Source organism: Euprymna scolopes, chromosome 7, assembly GCF_053919585.1.
Source record: "Euprymna scolopes isolate OS-2025 chromosome 7, ASM5391958v1, whole genome shotgun sequence".
NCBI lineage: Eukaryota > Metazoa > Mollusca > Cephalopoda > Sepiida > Sepiolidae > Euprymna > Euprymna scolopes.
Window position 1 is genome coordinate 99,836,630 of NC_136488.1, and position 20,804 is coordinate 99,857,433.

Genomic DNA, 20,804 nt, shown 5'->3' on the forward strand with positions numbered 1-20,804 from the left:
TATGGTGAACATTCGGAGTCATCGATTAAAGGAATGCTGGAAATACGCGCGTGACAGTTAAAGCTCTATGGATACATCAATCATCATCATTATCATCTGTTTAACGTTCGTTTTACATGCTCGATCTTGTGAGAGGGTTTATATAATTGGATTTTCAAATTAATCTATCTCTAGCCAGGTCTTTTATTATCCCTCTTTCTCTCAAGTTTATTCTTATTACTTCCATGTTTTCCATGGACTTCTCTGATAAATCGATAGACTTTGCTTTTTCATGTATACCGATTGACTTCAATTATTCTACATCTACTAACCCAAATCACTCTCATCCATTCTTTCAATGTGGCCCTTGTAGCATTGTCGAACTCTTTCCTTGGTCAACAATGCTAACCACTAGTATCCCCCTTTTAGACAGAGTCAAAAAAAAAAAAAAAAAAGCCTCTAATCTAATAAGTCTCACACTGTCTACTAAGCTCCAGCCATTGCCCCATCGCCACAATGTTGTGTCCATGTGCCTGTTTTACAAGTACTTCAATAGAATGTGCTCCAATGAACTTGCTGCACTTGTGCCTCTCAACATAAATATCCCCAATCAAATCGGCAATCAGCAAACTCCCACCCCTTCACCGTAGAGGTCCTCAAATGCCGGAATGTTTTCTACTCTAATAGCATCTTTCCTCGAACAGCTTGCTATTGGAATTCCCTCCCTGTTCCCTCTTTCCACGAGGGTGTCAATATGTAGAAATTTATATGTAATGTGAACAAACATCTTGCTGCTCAACTCACTAATTAGAATACTATAAATCAAGTCCTAATTTGCAATAGCCACTTACAGTTCAGTGGGAATGTGCTTTGTTTGGGGTGAATAAAAAAAAAAAGAAGTTTTTCTTGACCCTTTCTTTTCTGATACAATTCTGTTTCAGATTGGTCCTAGTCCTGGCCCCACTGTCATACCAGCCAATGTTCATTTTGGTATTGTTTTGACAACTTAGTGTCTTAACTGAAGCATCAGGGCTTTTCTTGTTGGGATGAGATACAGTTTGACTCCATCCCATGAGATGCATCCTGTCAGGTATTAACTCCTTCTTTAAAATATTATTTATTATATTAGATTCCTGAAGTAGGCATAAGGGTCTATTCTCAACTATATTTATACCAGCATTGGATTTTCCCTCCATGTTAAATTCACTTTTTGCCATGGGAAGCAAGTCATTTTTTTTTTCACTTAGAATTGCCTGATACTCAACGCCTTCATCCGTTGCATCATGGATTCATGCAAACAGTATCTGGAAAAGAACAAATAAGCACACAATAAGTCTATGCAGCACCTACATCTTAATATAATGACCCTTCTTCTCAATAACAACATTAATCGATTATCAATATCACTTGCTTTTGTTAAATGTTTTATTTCAGCATGTTTAATTTCTGACATGGTTATTTTTATTGTTCCCCGTAAGTCCACTTAGCAGGCATATTATTTTCCACCTTAATAGTAGACCATCTGAAACAGTTGACCATAGATTTGCAATCGGATTCAGATAAGAACTTGATGGTAGCCATTCTATTATCTTTGATCTCATAAACCTTTTACACAGAAAACATTCAACAATAAACTTACATACAGAAGAGGGGCTATTACTACGCATGCGTACACATTTCAATTTCAAACAGCAATGTTGAGACTTGTACTATCATCATATTATCATCCAAACTAACCTATCTCTGGCCAGGTGTTTACATCACGCCTATCTTTATCACTTCCTCCCATATTTTCCAGGCCAGGTATTTATTTATTCCACTTTCTCGCGAATCAATCCTTATCTTTTTCGGTACTTGTACAGAATGTGAAACAGATGTAACTCATCGTCCGCTCGGCTTTGCTTGGAACATGACATCATGCGCTTGGGTTTCATTGTAATCTGACGTTAAGATGCTAATTAATACATGGCAAAGGAGCAGACGATCTTTGGGGAAAATATTGTGGGGGAAAAAAAATCAACGGGACCAGCTGAGAACTTCTTGACAGTTATCTTTTCGTCTTTATGGGAAAACAGAAATTTGGTAATGATTCTTTTGTCTCCATCTTAAACCATATATTGGCAAACTTGCCAGATTGGGTTAGCGAAATTCCTTCTGCATCTACTATCTTTTCTCACCCCACTTTAATATCGTCTAATACGACCGTAGAAAAGGTTACCTAATCCTAAGGGAATATCCTGGCTGTCTTAATTTAATTTAAAAAAAAAAATCGTTTGTACAGCCCCACCCGACAGAAAAAAAATATTCAGAAAAAGAAAAAAGAAAATCAAAATAGAAGTTTACTTTACATTAGTCACAAAAAAAAACTGCAAAATAAATATTACTTGAAAAAGTGCTTTATCTTTAAACCTTTGTTAAAAAATATGAAAAACACACAAAAAGTGATTTTCTTATTAATTTTGTTCGATTTTGTTTGACAAAAAAATATACAATTTACTTGTTTATATATATTTTATTTTTTCACTTAAAAAAATTGGTACAATAATAAAACAAAAATTGTTACGGTAGGTCATTGTTTATTTTTGATTTTCGTTATATTTTTTATTTATTTTTTCTAGTGATTTTATTATTTTTAAATTTTTTCGTCAGTATTTTTCTGAAGCAGCATTATTTTGCTTTGATAATTGGCGATGCTCCAGTAAGTTATGCCTGGTCCAAATTCTGCACAAGTGCCTCTTTTTCTTCTGTTTTTTCCTTGGTCAACTGACCCTGCTACATCAAATGTTCTACATCTACAAACCTGAGCACTTCCCTGTATTCTTTCATCATGACCAAACCAACAAAGTTCCCTGTTCTGCACAATTTTATCTTCTGAGCTCATTCAGATCCAAGTCTACTTTTATGATTTACATTACACATTTTTCTTATCATTCTTATATTATTTCTCTCCATGCAACACATATCTTCAACACACACTAGTCAGATTTCAGTTCCATACATCAACAAACTCCTTACACATGCTTGATAGACCCTTCCCTTTGTTGACAGTAGTAATGCCCTGCTTGTTAGTAATGCCATAAGTACCATTCAAAGAAATTCTTGTTCATTAAATTGCAATTTTAGTTCAACTTTTTCACTGGCTTTGAATTGTTAAAAATAGTTTGGTCAACAATTCTATTTTGAAGGATCATACTATCCCCTCCTTGCTACGTTATTTGAATCACAAGGATATTTGCATTGGATAAATCTGTCCTAAGTACCATCCATCAGGTCTATTGATTATTCCAAGAGATTCATGAATGGAAATTACAGAGTAACCCTAAAAAATTGCACTCTGGTAATCTTTAATAAAATTCATGGTGCTTATCCCGAATTTCTCTTCCACAATAAAAAAAATATATAAAAAGGATTTGGATGTACATACCCGTGATGGAAAGAAAATTTTGTATACTAAAAGTCATGTAAATTGATTAAGTATTTATTTTTATAAAGAAAATCATTTTAAGCAAATATGAGTTTTTCTCATGACCCTCTCTTCCCATATTTCTTGTTTTTCCAGACTGTTTTCTAGATAACATCACAAGATCAGATCTAAATCAATTTTAAATCTAGTTTAGCCATAAAATTTGACTTTCTTAATTAAAAATTAAACTACTTGATCAGTTCACATGATTTTTTGGTGTTTAATATTTTCTTTTCGTCACGAGTACAGATACATATGTACACGAACATATTTCATACAAATTTTTTCTTTATTTTTGCTTTTTTTTATAAGAGGGGGAGATTTTGGACAAGCATTAAATTCACAATCCTTTCTGCATTTCAATCATACTTGCTACAAATAAACATCACTCGTCAAAGTTTCAGGCGTAACGGCGTAAGAGTCTTTATTCTATCGCCATTCCATGATACACAAGGACACTTTGGTGATCGTCTAATCAGTACATTCTTGGACAAGATTTTTTATGTTGGACTATCTCAAAAACAATGTCTATTAAAACAATCCTTAGATTATCTTTGAACTAAAGAAAGCCGTGCAAATTAATAACAGATCAAATATTTTTGAGCCACTATTAGAAAAGATAGTCTCCCCAAAGATCTGATTTTTCAATCAATATCATTTTCATCTACATAATTTCAGTTCATTTAAGTTCATTTTCACTATTTCAAATACTAGCTGTTAAAAGTGTTTAGAATTGTAATGAGAGATTTTATTGAGTGTGGGAATAGATTAAACTGTTTTGGAATTTTTGATATGAGGATTGATAATTTGTATTATTGGGATAATTCGAACGACTATTCTCATTTTGGATGTTATTCTCACAACGTTTCAACCAATGTAACTTTCGACATTCTTTAGATGTATCTTGTTCTGAATTTCTTGGGAAATGGAAACTTGGGAACTGTGCATGAAATTTTGAACAGAACTTTTATTTAATTCAAGGAGGCAGCTTGTTCTCATTCCGTTAGTTAATTCAGGATTGTATTAAAAGTATAAATCGCACTGAGAATTGAACCTTCAAACTCTAGAAGACTGTCACTGAATATACATAGCACTTATATCTGTTATCCACACGACCAGAGGATTAAATAAAGGATTCCTTTACAAATTCTGTACAGATCTTTGAGTTCAACAGAAAGATTTTCAAGTTCGACAAGATGAACCTTATATCAGCCGAAAAGATGTGGAAATAACATTTAACATGAAAGCAATAGTCCGAATGATATAATACAAATAGATTGAACTGATTTCAAAATTTGAAAGATGGATTTAATTTATCAACTGCGTCCTCATTTCTCCTTTTTAAATGACAAGTTTAGGCTACAAAGTTAAAATTATTGTCCGTAAGTTCTTTCCATTTTTAATTCTGAAAAATATATTTCTTGAAGAAATCATTTCGATGTAAAAGTCACATATCGAAATTTCTGAATCCAATATTTCCATTAAACTTATATTATCTACCGAATCATAGTACTTACTCTAATTTTACAAATAAAAAGACGTCACCAAATTAACATTTTTCTTCACGAAAAAAAAATGCTCAGAAATAAGCATTTTTTATGTTTCTGAATTTTTTAGCTGAGGACTGATAATTTGTATTATTTGGACTACTGTTCTCATCTTGAGTGTTATTTTCACAACATTTTGGTCGATGTAACCTCTTCAAGGACCCGTGGCGTAACGGTTAAGATACTTGGAAAAATTCAGTTGTAAATTACACTCTTCTCGAGTTTAAAGTTTCAATCCTCAGTTAAGTCAATACTCAAAATACAAAATTACTGAGGACTTTTACTTCATCATGGCTGACAGAAGGAGGGTATATTACCCCTGTGGATTAAATAAAGGGCTCCATTCGAAATTCTGTGCGGATTCTTGAGTTCGATAGAAAGATTCCCGAGTTCAACAGAAATATTCCTGAGTTTTACAAGATACATCTGAAGAAGGTCAGAGGTTACATCGACGAAAACGTTGTGAAAATAACACTAAAGATGAGAACAGTAGCCCAAATAAAATAAATAAGCAATTTTGTTATTGTTGAAAAGTTTAAATTTTTTATTAAATATAAAATGAAAAAATATGTTTTCAGCACAGCCGGTATATTTTATTGAACGTGCAAATCTATCTAGAATTTTGAACTGAACCATTGCTTTAATATGCGAGGGTATATTGTTCTCGCTCTCTCAGCCATGTTCCAATTGGGAATGTTAAGTAACTTTTGTTTTTATTCATTGTAATGCCTGTAGTGTATTCAACCCCCCCCCCGCCCCGAAGATTATCACTCAGAACTGATTTCATTTAACACTTTTATCCATTGTGCCACGTGACCATGTTCGAGTAGAAGATTTCCGACTTCGAAAAGATGTCTCTGAATAAGATCAGTTCGGTTGTTTTGTTTGATGCCATATCAACTCTTTTTGAGTTATTTAATGTCAAATCCAATCATTTGTGTAGAAGTTTTCATGCTTTAAGTTCTTTATATCCTTTAATATTTATTCATGATGTTTGGTTTGGTTGTTTTGTAGCGTAAATTGTTGTACATCTGCTGTAACATTGTGAGAATAACATCCAAGATGAGAACAGTAGTCCGAATAATCCAAATAATAGAAATTGTCAATCTTTATCTCAAAAGTTTTGAAAGATAATAAAAAAAAAATGTTGGAGTCTCATTTTTCATTGTGATTTTTTTTATTATTTTCAATAGCATGGATTAAATTAATCGTTTACTTAAAGGTATTATCACACATAATACAATTTTTTAAGAATGGTTTGGTATGACAAAACTTGAAGTAATTTTTAATTTTTTAAATTTTTCAGATGGGTAGAAGCCCTCCAGACTGCAGCCCATAGTTCACACAGGGTAAGCTGAATTTTTAATTTTCAGATGTAAACAAACAAGAAAAACTGTTAAAATTTATAAATATAGTTTGCTTTTATAAATTAAAACTTCATATATATATATATATATATATATATATATATATATTAGACTACCCGTGACCCGTTGAGTCAGTATGTTATATAAGCTATGGAATTCATGTATGAGCGTGACACTTGTGACGTAAGGAAAATAGTTTTTTTGTGACATAACAGAAACATTTCTATGAAAGTATATTAAAATGAAAAAAGAATATAGATAGATTTCTATGAGTCGCTCTGTGTATTATAATTGATTATTTTTGAAAAAAAAATTTACAATTACTGGATTATAAGTGGTTGGCCATACTTATAGGTAAATGTGCACTGAACAAATACCATAATACTTATTATAGTTAAATTCAAATTTTGATATATCTGCTTTTTTTAAAAAAATTTTTTACATCGTTCATTTCTGTATTACGTTTAAGTTATTTTAAATCCCACTCTTCCCATGTTAAATAATAATTTCGAAATAATAACATTAATATTTTAGCGTCCCAATTGTTCTTTCTTTTTTTTCCCCGCATTTAAATTATCCAAATAAACAATTGTTAATACTGTCTGCTGTTTTTTTTTATATCGTTCATTTCTGTATTATGCTGAAATTATTTTAAACTCCACTTTTCCCATGTTAAATAATAATTTTGAAATCATAACGTTAATATTTCAGTGCGCAGGTCAAAATCTGCAAAAGAAGCGATTTGTGTTTATTTGTTTACGTTGTTATGGGTTAAAGTTTATGCGTGCATGCACAATCGGATGTCGTAAACCGAAAGTGGGTTACATACATCGTTACAAGGTCATTTGAGTTTTATAATTATATAGATAGATATATATATATAGAAAATCAGTCAATATAGAGCATAATCGTGTTGACACATCGGTTCGTGTCAGATCACCAAATTTAAGCAACGAGGAGCCTGGCCAGTACCAGATTTATGACTATTTGGCAATGCTAGGCATTTTATGTATCAAACTAGTGGGAGAGATGCGCCTTTTCGTTAAGCCATACATCTAAAAGAAAAACTCTGTAAAACCTGAGATTTACTCTTTGCTTTGTCGTGTGGCAGCCACTACACCGATTGAGATTAGCAGTTTTACCAAAAAGTATGGTTGGTTCTACACAAAATCTTCATGACTATAAACAAATCATCTGTGGATTTCCAAACAACTTAGTTGTTGTGACGGATATCATCTGTCAAAATCGACGAAAGTATCTATCATATGTACATTATTATAATTATTGCAATAATAAGAATAATAATAGTTATTATTTTTATTATTATTATTAATTTTCAAATACAATGAATATCGGATATATGCAGAGATTTACCTGCAAAGTATTCTTCTGCCCAAATCCATAAGGTTCCACATTATCCAATGCCATAATTGGACAGAACAGATACTACACTATGAATTATTTGGGTGCAAAAAAAATAAATTTTAACAAATTAGGCACAAGGCTATCAAAAGTGTGGGAAGCAGGTATCTTTGATATCCTACTTTTCATTCAAATCCTTGTACTCACTGTAATATTTACTTAGAATAATCCTAATGTTGGCTTTGATTCTAGCACAATTTTATTTTCAGTTTCACCTTCGATACAACAGTAGCATCAGATGAATTTTTCTTGATTTCTATTTTTTTGCATTGCATATTTGGGGATCGGGGGATCCCATTTTTGAGAAAACAGGCACAGGGTGATAACGTACGTACGAACCTAAAATTGTCTTCGTGTATTATTTCTTAGACAAGTGGGAGCCTGTGGAAATTTCCAAATCAATCTGTATAATTTACTACTCATCAGCATGTTGTATGAATCCAAAAATTCCATTGTTTGCATTCGTTTCCCCGGTATTTTCCTAATTAAAATTCTTTCTTATGAACGGTTGCCAACATCCTATGTGAAAGTGATTTTGTGGAACGAACTGGATTCGAACTTGAAACACCCAGGTCGTCAGTCCTTGTGATTAACGACTTGACTACTGTCATCTCCCCAAATTTTCTAATTTACTGTCATGAATACAGCTTTTGAAATAACCAATGTCTATCAGTACATAATATACAATGTACTTAAAATAATTCTTTCTGAATATTTGTCAATGTCATCTAAATATTCTTTAAATAAATAAAGTTAAGTATGTATATTATTTATTTGTATAAAATTGTAATAATTTAATCCTTAAACAAACAAATATGTCTTCTTATCGGAAAAAAAATATAAGCTAAACATTCTTTAACTGAATAAACGAGTATCACTTTATGAAATGTATTTATTTAAATTTTAGTCAATGGCTCGAGAGAACTTGATTTGATTACAATTCTCATTAAAGTCAGAATTTTTTATCGTGGCAACATTAGATTAATCACCAATCATCCACTTTACTGATTGAACTGATTTAAAGCTCCGTGAAAAGTGATGGCGTTCGTACTAGCATGAAATGACTTTGCATAATATTATGTAGATGCCAACATTCAAATGATTTCATGCAAATCATTGGATTTTTCTTAAAAAGCCATATTTGTATTTTGGTAACGTTCAACTTTTATTTTCAAATAAAACTGCTTTTGTATTATTTTGATTAATCGGACTAATGTTCTCAACTTGGGTGTTATTTGCACAATGTCTCGATCAATGTAACCTTCGACGCTCTTCAGGTGTGTAAGTGACTGTGTTTGTTTCCTTAACCAAACATGGCGACTGATACACCTGAAGAAGGTCGGAGGTTACACCGAACGAAACGTTGTACAAATAACATTCAAGATGAGAATATTAGTCCGATTGATCCAAATAATACAATCATCCCTTATCTAAAAAGTTCAGAACTGTAAAACTGCTTTTTCTTTTTTTTTTTTTTTTTCACCATTTAAAAAATATATGCAACATATAATAAAATATATGCAAACATACAATAATGTATATTCAGAAAAAATAGACATTAAAAATGTGTGGGTATATATACTGACTCAACGGGGCAGCTGTAAACACCACCATTGAATCAGAGTGAAGGATCACGTAGGTGAGAGGAAATTTGCCTAATGGCCAGATATTCTATTTTTAGTTATGATGCACGATTGAAACCAAGGAGCGGATGACGTCATGCATGTGGCATGAAAAACGAAAAAGGAAAAAAGAGAAAGATTTTCTCTCTCGCTCAGTTGATGTCGTTTTTTTTTTTTTTTTTTTTTTTTACACAGTGATCACCACTTATCAAGGCCCGGAAGCCACTCAGGGTTATTGCAAGTACATTACGTTAGTGTGGAGATTTGATGGAGTGTTTACTTAAGGGGGCGGTTCATTAGGAATTTGTTAACATTGGACTTGAAGACATCCAAGTTGTAGTCCGGAGGGAAGCAGGCATACGGAACAGCGTTCCACAGGCGTGCAGTTCTAAGAAAGAAGCTTTGTTCATGGAATCCGCGTTTTGATTTAGACACAGATATAGAGTGGGGGAAATTTTTCACAGTGGATTCAGCTAGACGGGTGTTTTTCGTGAAAGATTGGCGAGGGGGGACCAGGGATTGGAGTTCAGACGAGCACCTGCCATGAAAAAAACGATAAAACAAGGATAGGCTCGCAACGTCTCTTCTGTGAGAGAGGGGTTGCAGGGTAGAGAAAAGGGCATCCCCCACTAAGCCACGAAGTCTATTTTGTACTCTGTCAAGGCAGGATAGGCTGTTTTTAGCAGCTCCTGCCCAGATATGGCAGCAGTATTCCATCCTTGGACGTACTTGGCTTTTATATAGATAGAGAATTGCATCAGTAGTGAGATATCTTCTGGAGTGGTAGAAGGATCCCACCATCTTTCCAGCGACCTTGGCAACAGACTTGATGTACGTGTTCCATTTCAGATCAGGAGTAAAGGTCAAACCCAGAAGCTTGTCAAAACACGGGGCCTCACCCAGACGAGAGCCATCCATCACAATTGATGCCAGCTGGGGATCAGAGCGTTGATGATGTAAGGATAGGAGTTTGGTTTTGGATGCATTAAAGGTAACCAGCCACATCTTCCCCCACTGGACCACGAGCTCGAGATCAGAGGAGAGAGAATCAGAGAGAACTTTGTCATTTACAGCCTTTGATGTATTGCTGTAGATGGTCGTGTCATCAGCATAGATGTCAACGAATGATTTAAGTATGTGTTTAGGGAGGTCATTGATGTAGATCAGGAAGAGAGTTGGGCCCAGGATTGACCCCTGAGGGACCCCAGCATTTATATTGCAGGCCTCCGATTTTTGTCCATCTACCACTACTCTTATGAGCATATCGTGAAAGGACGCATTTTCTTTGTGCTCGGAAAAAAGGGGCTCAATCACAATAAACACACATGGAGCAATCATGGAGGGCGATTTCCTGCCCCAAGGGGTAGGAGGTCCCTCATTGAATATTACGGCGAGAATGAAATAAGATATGCGTAACCATCTCTGTAAATTGAAACTTTTATACAACGAATCGGATACATCTCCTTGGTGTAGCGAAGCGATTATGAATGATGCCAAAAAGAAACAGGTCGGTGATATGTTCTTTTGCTAGCCTTAGTTTGCAGATTCATGCCAAATTCTTACTCCCCTCCACCACTTTGTTATATGTTTTAAGGGCGCGTGGATGCGGCCGATGCCTGTTGAGTCATCCACTGAATATTTAGCCAAGAAAACTTCTTTGTGTTTAAACCCTCATCTTTCCTACATTTCCAGGGTCCCGTTGGATCGTCGTATTGATCATTTAGTCGAGAAAACTTCTCTATGACTTTCTAATTACTGGGGAGAAACTGAAAGACTCTTTAAGCGTAATACCTGGGGCACTTTATTTTCTCCTTATTCTGTCTGTGGATTATATGTTTTTATTTCAGCACCGTTCGGGTACTGATTGTTTGTATAAAAAAAAAAATAAGCCAGAAAAAGAAAAAGATGTGAAAATCTAATTATTTTGATTTTGAGTTATCATTGCCATTCTGTTCCTCTTCGCTTTCTCTTTGTGCTGATCTCTCTGCTTTCTTGTTGGACTGCCGACTATATGCTATTTTATTTTCACTATATTTTGTGCAACACTTTATATTTGGGTGTTAGCCGGGAAATAATCGGTGCAAAAGCGTGAAATTAAAAAACATGGATTTTGCCAGTTGAAGGGTGAATGACGGCATTATGAATATGCATGCGTAACGTAATAGCTATTGGTTTGTTTTAATTTTTAGCTTTGCAGCAAACATGTCCAAACATGTCTTCATAGCGATTTCAATCCTACCCAAAGCCGGCCAGAGGCTTACTTGGCCGAAATGTGGTGAGACGACAACAACTACAGATGACAGTAATTGCTGAGAATGCAGTTAGGAGATTCGGAGTTCCTATCCTCTCGCGGTTACCACTTGATGAAGGTCAGAGGAATAGTTGGCCAAAACGTTGTGAAACAACATCTAAGAAAGATGAGGATAATAGTCCGCAATAAATAAATAATACTCCATCTCAGTAATGAATTCCAATTAAATAATAAAACAGTACATGTTTGTGTCTGTGTAAATATTTAACAGGTAAACTCTTAAACTACTGATCACATAACACTGAAATTCTCAGGAAATAATATTCATGCACCAAGGATGGTTTATAGCAAGTAATATCTTTGTTTACATACATGTATGCCGCGTACAGACATCGGCAAATTTACTTATTTTGCATACCAGTCGTCAGGTAATTATTTTTGGGACACCGGCACGCCAGATTTTAATCAGCCATTTTGGTTTGCCAAAAGTATGCCAAAATGTAGGCCAGTGAGCCAATGTGTCAATTATTTTTAAAAATCCAACCTATGCAACGAAACTGAAGTTGATGTTTCGATTCTAAAACGATCTAACTTTTTTTAAAAATCCATGTGCTGGTATGGGGCTGCCGGAATCGGGAATCATATCGGAATCGGAGAGACAAGACAAGGAGATACCAGAATATAGGTAGAAACCTTCTTCCTATAATAAAAATAAATAAAATACAACGACGACAGTAAATAACAATCAACTCAGACACAATGTTTGTATATAAAAATAATAAATTTTATTTCACCAAAGTAGCTTTATGTGATAGATATATAGATGTGGGATATTATTACGTTTTTTCATTACTTGTGATCTCCTGTGGTCATGAAATTAAATTACATTTAAAAACATTTTGGATATTTTAATCTCTAATTAATTATTTATTAATTTTATAAGAATCGGAATCGGAAATCATATCGGAATTGGAAATTTAGACCGGTATCGGAATCGGAAAAAAACTTTGGATTCGTCTCATCACTAATATATATATATATATATATATATATATATATATATATATATATATATATATATATATATATAACATTTTCCTACCAAATGTCAGATATTCACGCACTTTTTCATACATTCCAACAAAGAATTTTTTTAAAGATTCTAATCGTCACTTTAAGTGCGACTGTCTTTTGCACTTGCTTCCACATCAATCTATATTTGGTAGATATATTTTTTTAAATCTTTAGAGCTCTTTCTAAGATTCCAGTTTCTTTTCATGTACATAAAACCTTGATATTTCGCTATCTTTTTCTTTTCGGCTCTGCTTAACCTAGCATCTGTGGGGAGAATCCTTGCTTAAAATTTGTTAAAAATTGAGAGCTTAAGCTTAAGTAATCTCATAAAAAATTGAAATTCAGGGATTCTTGCTTGATTAGAGTCAAATGACCTTAGATCAAGTCTATCTATCCATCTCTCTCTCTCTCTATATATATATATATATATATATATATATATATATACATATATAAAACTCAGATCAACATGCTTGTGATGCTGAAACCATTTTTCCAGTTTACGATTACACACATTCTTCTTCTTACCTATTTCTTCTTATCATAAAACAAAGAGGAAATTGTAAACTACGAAAGAAAAACAATCGATGGTCGGCATAGTTTGCAAACGAATTATTGATAGTGTTTTTGTTTAAACAAAAAACATCTACTTGAGGCATTTGACTGATAATTAAATTCGCCATTTTTTTTTAACGTATATTGTAAAAGCAATAAAAAACAAATATGTCGATTAGTGTCTTTCTTACACTTTAAAACTGGTGCTGTTATTGGAAAGCAAATTATTAAACTGTGTTCGGTTCAAATTCTGTAGAAGGAGCCTCATTTTGTGTGGAGAATAATTTTTCCATACGCTTTAGAATGACCGAAAGTAAAAGGATTAAATTTTTGTTTCGCATTTAAAAAATTAAATAATATATAAATAAAAAAATTATAATCAATATTTTAATCATTTATGTTACATATAAGAGAGGTTATAATATGAAATGAGTCACTGCTTATCTAGGTCAAATGCCACACAAGTTTATAGGTCAATGAAGTTATTTTTCTAAACATTTGTAACCTATTTGCGTTATACTTAAATTATTTTTACTCTAGAAAACAAATGAAAAATTGCTTCTTCTTGTAAAAGAAATAGTTTTTATTAAATTATTTTATGTTGAAAGTGTGTGTAGATAATCACACGCACATAAGTTTAAAGCAAGTGAAGACACACACACACACACATATATATATATATATATATATATATATATATATATATATATATATATGATTGTTTTTTTTGGGAAAAAGAATTCCAGCAGTGTGCTCAATTAAAAGGAAAATCCAAATTGTAAGAGCGTATTTATATTTTGTGTACAGAAAGTTGTTAGTTGAGACAGATCATTGGTACCGTCGGTTTCAAGCCCGATAATAAGGCCCGTTTAAGGTATCCTTATCAAGCTCTCTTCAGCCAATATTCGTCGGAGAAGAGAGCTTGATAAGGATACCTTAAACGGGCCTTATTATCGGGCTTGAAACCGACGGTACCAATGATCTGTCTACGAATATTGGCTGAAGAGAGCTTGATAAGGATACCTTAAACGGGCCTTATTATCGGGCTTGAAACCGACGGTACCAATGATCTGTCTACGAATATTGGCTGAAGAGAGCTTGATAAGGATACCTTAAACGGGCCTTATTATCGGGCTTGAAACCGACTGTACCAATGATCTGTCTCAACTAACAACTTTCTGTACACAATATATATATATATATATATGGTAAGGTGATTGATAATTTATAATTCAAAATTAAAATTTAAATTTAAAAATCCGCTTCATAAGAAGGGGCACAACAAAGCCAATAAATTGTACGATCGTTTCGGAAGCGATGTTTTTTATTGTGACAGACATTGAGCCAAGGACAATGATTTTAGCATATAGTTTTTTATGAAAACAAAGTCTCTTCATCAGCAAAATATTAGGTGTTTTTTTTTAAAACATAATTTCTGAAACGATCGTAAAATTTTTTGGCTTTGTTGTGCTCCTTCTTATGAAACGGATTTTTAATTTTAATTTTGAATTATAAACTATCAATCACCTTACCAAACATAAAAGTAGCTCTAGGATATTTGCCTATTGAGCTTTGATACATCGGCTTTACAACGAGCATTATTCTTTTCCTGTATTTTAATTAAATTAGTATTTTTACTATAACATTAAAATACACTCTGCTCTATAGAAAATTGCTCTACCCCCCTTTATATACTATATAAACTCCGCGGATTAAGGAATATCCACTTATTTAGTGTTTCCTTTTCAAATTAAATGTTTTTATCTCTTTTTCAAAGTGTTTTTAACATATTTTATTAATTATTTGCTCTCATATATATAAGCGAAGTTAATCACATAAAGTAAAGGCACGACCAAAAAAATGAAGAAAAACCAAGTTTTTTTTTTGAGGGGGGGTTACATGAAGGTCACCACTTATCAAGGCCCGGAAGCCACACGGGGATAAGGGTTATTGCGTGTACAGTAATCAATGGGAGAGTATTGTAGTAATAGTTAGTATTGGAGATTTGATAAAGTGTCTACTTAAAGGGGCGGTTCATCAGGTATTTGTTTATGTTGGACTTGAAGACATCCAAGTTGTAGTCAGGTCGGAAACAGGCAAACAGAAGAGAATTCCACAGGCGTGCACTTCTTAGAAAGAAGCTTTGTTCATGGAATCTACGTTTTTATTTAGGCACAGATAAAGAGTGGTTTCAGCTAGACAGGTGTTTTTGTGAAAGATAGGCGAAGGGGACCAGAGATTGGAGCTCGGACGAGCACCTGCCATGGAAATAACGATAAAACAAACACAGGCTCGTAACGTCTCTTCTGTGGGAGAGAGGTTGCAGAGAAGAGAAAAGGGCATCCCCTACTAAGCCACAAAGTTTATTTTGTACTGTCAAGGCAGGATAGGCTGTTTTTAGCAGCTCCTGCCCAGATATGGCAGCAGTAATCCATCCTTGGACGTACTTGGCTTTTATACAGATAGAGAATTGCATCAGTAGTGAGATATCTTCTGGAGCGGTAGTTGTTTTTTTAAAAACGAACTAAAATCTATTACTCTTGAGCAACTTTTTTTTCTCAGAAAGATAAAAGCCTGAATTTTATCATATGAAAAACAGACTAATATAAAACTTTTTAAATTAAAAAAAAAAGGCCATTCACCGCAATTTTTGTCTCGATGAATAAACACATTTAAATATTTTTTTTAAAGGTTTTTGAATCAATTAATTTTTGTCTAAATAAGATTTAGGGTGATTTTCTATAAAATGTGCAAAAAAATATTAGAACATAAGTACACGAATTTCAAATAATTCCATCTGTTATCTCACTCTATAGATTTCGCGTGGCGAAATTAAAGAATCCAAAATTTAATGATAGTTTGGAAGAAACCATGGAAGCCTTTATAGGCCTAAATGAAGTTCATTCGGTCCTGTAAATTTTCATGCATTTTTAACGTTTGTTTTGACAATTAAGTGAAGAATCAACTTTATAAAGGTTTAATTCTTTTTGGATAAGCTATACACACACACACATGCATATTTGTTGCCTACATAACCCCCGTAGTTTAAGCAACAATCAGACTGGCCAGTACCAGATGGGTGACCATTTTGGGAATTCGAGATGCCGTATGTGTTGGAGACAATTCCTGTATCTCATATCACGCTTGGTCGTTTTGATTCTGTCTTGCCACCAGGTCCAAGTGTTTCTAGACAAGAGTGTGGTAGATGCAAGTCCCATACACAAGTGCAAGTTACAACAAAAAGGAAAAGGAGGGGGGACAAATGTTCGTAGGCTTTATGGTCTACCATAGGTGACGTAACGACAAATTGCTGAAAGAAATTATAGTATTTTTAGAAAAAAAGCGCGGTTACCGATTTTTTTCTATTTTGGTATCGATTCTCCAAAGCATTTCTTCTTTAATAGTATATCTGCAATAAAAAGGAAAGTATTAAATTATTTTTCAAAGAATTAAAAGTAGTTTTTTTCGTAAAAATAATGAAAATATATATGTTTTGCTAATCTAAAAGAATAATTATTATTAACATATTCAACAAATTTCTCACTTCAAAACACAAAAGATAAAAATTCAAACATATTTAAAATTCGGATTTTCAGCCTTAAAATCTGATACCTGCACAAGTGTTTTTTTTTTGTTGTTTTATCTATAATCTCTCCCTCCCCACAATATAATATATTTTGTTCAGTTTCGGCTGTTATTTGAAGCATATCTGTAATCATAAATAAAGAAAGGGGGTTTGTTGGCGAAAAATATAATATCGATTATGAAAAAAAGTACACAATTATAAAGTTCATTCTTCACTTGATAATCAGTAAAAATTTTGTAATGATTAATTACTTGATTTTTAGTAGAAGTTTAAAGAGAGACTCCCTCAAAACTTACTTACTCCCATCTTCCGTTTTGGCCGTGCCTATGAAAGTATAATTAAGTTTTATGTTAGAAACGATTCAGAGTAATCTATCCATATATTTTTCATATTAATAAACTTTCGCACAAAATGTTTTCCTTGTGTACAAAAAAGAATCGATCAATTTATGCGATTTTTTAAATATCTTCTCGTCACGAGTATCACGTTTATAAATATGAGGGAATAGCTAGATATAACATAAAGTGACCCAACTGGTGGCGAATAAGTCTTGTTTTGTATAAACATTTATGTATATTAATATTTGGATTTTATATAAACATTTATATATATAATTTTTTTCATTTATATATATAAATATTTGGATTTTTCATTTATATATATATAAATATTTGGATTTTTCCTTTATATATATATATATATATATATATAAATATTTGGATTTTTCATTTATATATAATATATATATATATATTTGGATTTTTCCTTTATTTATATATATATATATATATATATATATACATATATATATATATATATATATATATATATATATATATTTGGATTTTTCCTTTTTATATATATATATATATATATATATATATATATATATATATATATATATATATATATATATATTTGGATTTTTCCTTTATATATATATGGATTTTTCCTTTATATATATATATATATATATATATATATATATATATATATAATATTTGGATTTTTCATTTATTTATATATATATATATATATATATATATAAATATTTGGATTTTCATATTATAACGTTTAAAATCTTTAAAAAATCCTTATAAAATACTCCAAAAAGAAACTGAAATTTGAAAAAATATTTATTAATTTATGTCTAATATCTATTCTAAAAATATTTATTAATTTATGTCTAATATCTATTCTAAAAATATTTATTAATTTATGTCTAATATCTATTCTAAAAATATCACAAAAATTATCTGAATTTTTACTACCATCCACTTTTGCATGAAACTAAATCAAACTAAATATAGCCCACATTATTTATTCTTATGCCTAACAGCTGTGTTCAAAATTTATAATTATCGATTTCTTACTTTGTGATCAAAATACATCACATGATTTAAATCATAGAAAATATCAAAATATAAATTATATTTTTCTTAAAAGGCCCTGATGTCTTAACGTACGTGTTTTGATAACATTGAGCTTTTATTTTGAAATGAAATCTTCATTTTTCATTTTTTTTTTTTTTTCGCCATTTGAAAACTGATTCTGAACACATCATGAAACTTTCCGTTCCTGCATTGTCCGGGATTCTTTATCTATTATTGTAAACAGTCGAACATCTTGCGAAAAAGATGAATCGGTAAACAAAACGATAAAAACAATAGAAAATCCTTGAAAATAAATGGTATTCATTGAAAATGCATGAGACAAAAGAAGAAGAAAAAAAAGGAAAAACAAGAACTAAGCAAACTGATTTACAGCTTCCGATGGGAAATAATAATCAAACTAAAAAAAAAAAAAAACTCTTAGAGAATAACAAAACAATAAAGATATATGGATAGTTTTGGAATGAACTTGTATCTATATTTTAGATAATTTTTACTTATCAACTATCTCTATAAGCATGTACAAATATTTCTGGTTTTAATAAGTTACCATAAGAAGCTATATATATATATATATATATATATATATATATATATATATGTGTGTGTATAAAGTGAAACCCAATATTATATGTGTGTATCAATGTTGTTTCACTTATATATATATATATATATATATATATATATTTATGTGTATATATGTGTGCGTGTGTATATATTTATGTATATATGAAGAAGAGTTGAAAGTGCAACGCCTAGAGCTTTAGCTACCTTGATATTATTATTGTTTAAAGATTATTTTTTATCTTTATCAATTTTATATATATATATATATATAATATATATATATATATATATATATATATATATATATACTAGTAGGCCGCTCGGCGTTGGCTGGTCGTAAGATACGCTTAAATATGATATTTTAATTCATGCAGATTGAGTATCATTATAATACTTGGTATTCTCAGATGATTACTTCAGTGATTTTATGAAAACCGGTATGCCAACGTGATTTGACCATATGTACACTTAGTGTTTCAGTATATACTCATCATCAAGGTACCTTTTCGGAGAAGGGGAAGGGAGTATCCATTGTGTTTTCAAAACAGGAGGATGTACTCACATTTACTTGCCTCTGCACGACGAGAGAGTTAAATACAAGGCCAGTTTTAATATGAGCAGAATCCAGCTCAAAGTTTATAAGGATTATTAAATTCACAAGCGGTCTCAACCTGCTAATATATCAACTTACATGGTCATGGTAAGATGACATGCAGCATTTAACATTCCCAAATGGTCACCCATCTGGTACTAGCCAGGTTTCACGTTGCTTTAGGTGATTTAATGAGAATCGATGTGTTAAAGCGATTATGCTGTATGTTTAGTATTATTAAAACCCAGCTGCTGAATCGGAATAAAACGAGTACAGTAGAACCCCGGCATAGGTGGCCATGGAATGCGTTTTTTTTTTTTTTCAGGTTATGATGTAAAATACATTTTTCCAGCCCCTGGTTACGTTATTTAACCCGCCTTACGGTGTTATTCATAATGTTATTTGATTATATATGTGTGTAATATATACAGTACTGTATTTTGTTACTAATTTTTAATATGTACTGTTTAAAATTTTGCTTAGGCTCCCCATACGGCGAGTTCATCTTAAAATCCCAACCCTGGAACGAATTAATGCTGCATCCCGGGGTTCTACTTTAATTCCATCAGTCTAGAAAGAACTTTTCTTCACCAACAAAGAATAAAACAACTTCTGCACTCTGATCTCAGCCCAAAGACCAAGATGAGTTACATATTATAGAGTTCGGAATGTCTCATAACCCTAGTTTTGTATGTTTTTCGAGATATTAACCCTTTTAGGGTTATTTAAAGCTGAAATGAAATGTTTATTGGAAACGGTTCATGGAATCCAAGTTTACAGTTTATTTATAGTTGGTGAGGGTTAGGCTCATACCTTTCACAGTGGTATTATTGTGCAAGTGAATGCAATAGGTCTGACCGGTTCAGTGATTAAGAAGCTAATCGCAGAAGGTAATGCAGTTCAAATAACAGTTCAATTAAAAGTTATTCGTTTTTTTAATTGCATGTGCTTATATCTGAAAGAATCCCTGCAATGGCAATTTTTTTTTTTTAGACATTATTCTGAGATTAGATTTTCGTTTTTTACATCGTCAGACTTCCTGAAAATTTGTCAGTCATAAGAACATTTTTGGTTTTGGTTTTGGATGAGAATTCTATTAACAGTTAACACAAGAATATATCTTCTCTCGCTCTCTCTCTCTCTCTCTCTCTCTCTCTCTCTCTATATATATATATATATATATATATATATATATATATATGTATGTATTACACAATATCAGAGCAACAGGAGTATCTTCGTTTTCAAATCCAAACAAAGAAGACCTATAAATGACCTTTTTTATTAGACTTTTTGCTTATATCTGCCTCTTTCAGGCTGAAGAGAATCCGGACCAATTATGTTGCTCTGATCTTCTGTAATACATATATAAGTAAATGTTAAGCCCC

The 20,804-nt window shown here is 32.1% G+C and overlaps 1 protein-coding gene and 1 long non-coding RNA gene across 4 annotated transcripts in view; one reads left to right on the top strand and one right to left on the bottom strand.

The window, feature by feature from the left end:
- LOC145279861 (uncharacterized) overlaps positions 1–16,699 on the bottom strand; it is an 88,727-nt gene extending 72,028 nt beyond the window's left edge. Inside the window, exon 1 of the long non-coding RNA XR_013868474.1 lies at positions 16,633–16,699. This is a non-coding gene — a long non-coding RNA (uncharacterized LOC145279861). The remainder of the gene's footprint in view (positions 1–16,632) is intronic.
- The window catches only part of LOC145279856 (uncharacterized), a 1,383,997-nt gene that overhangs the window by 1,112,191 nt on the left and 251,002 nt on the right, over positions 1–20,804 (top strand). For all 3 annotated transcript variants that reach the window (XM_080131300.1, XM_080131301.1, XM_080131302.1), the window contains one exon: positions 6,296–6,338. In XM_080131300.1, the coding sequence (XP_079987426.1) occupies positions 6,296–6,338 (43 nt within the window). The remainder of the gene's footprint in view (positions 1–6,295; positions 6,339–20,804) is intronic.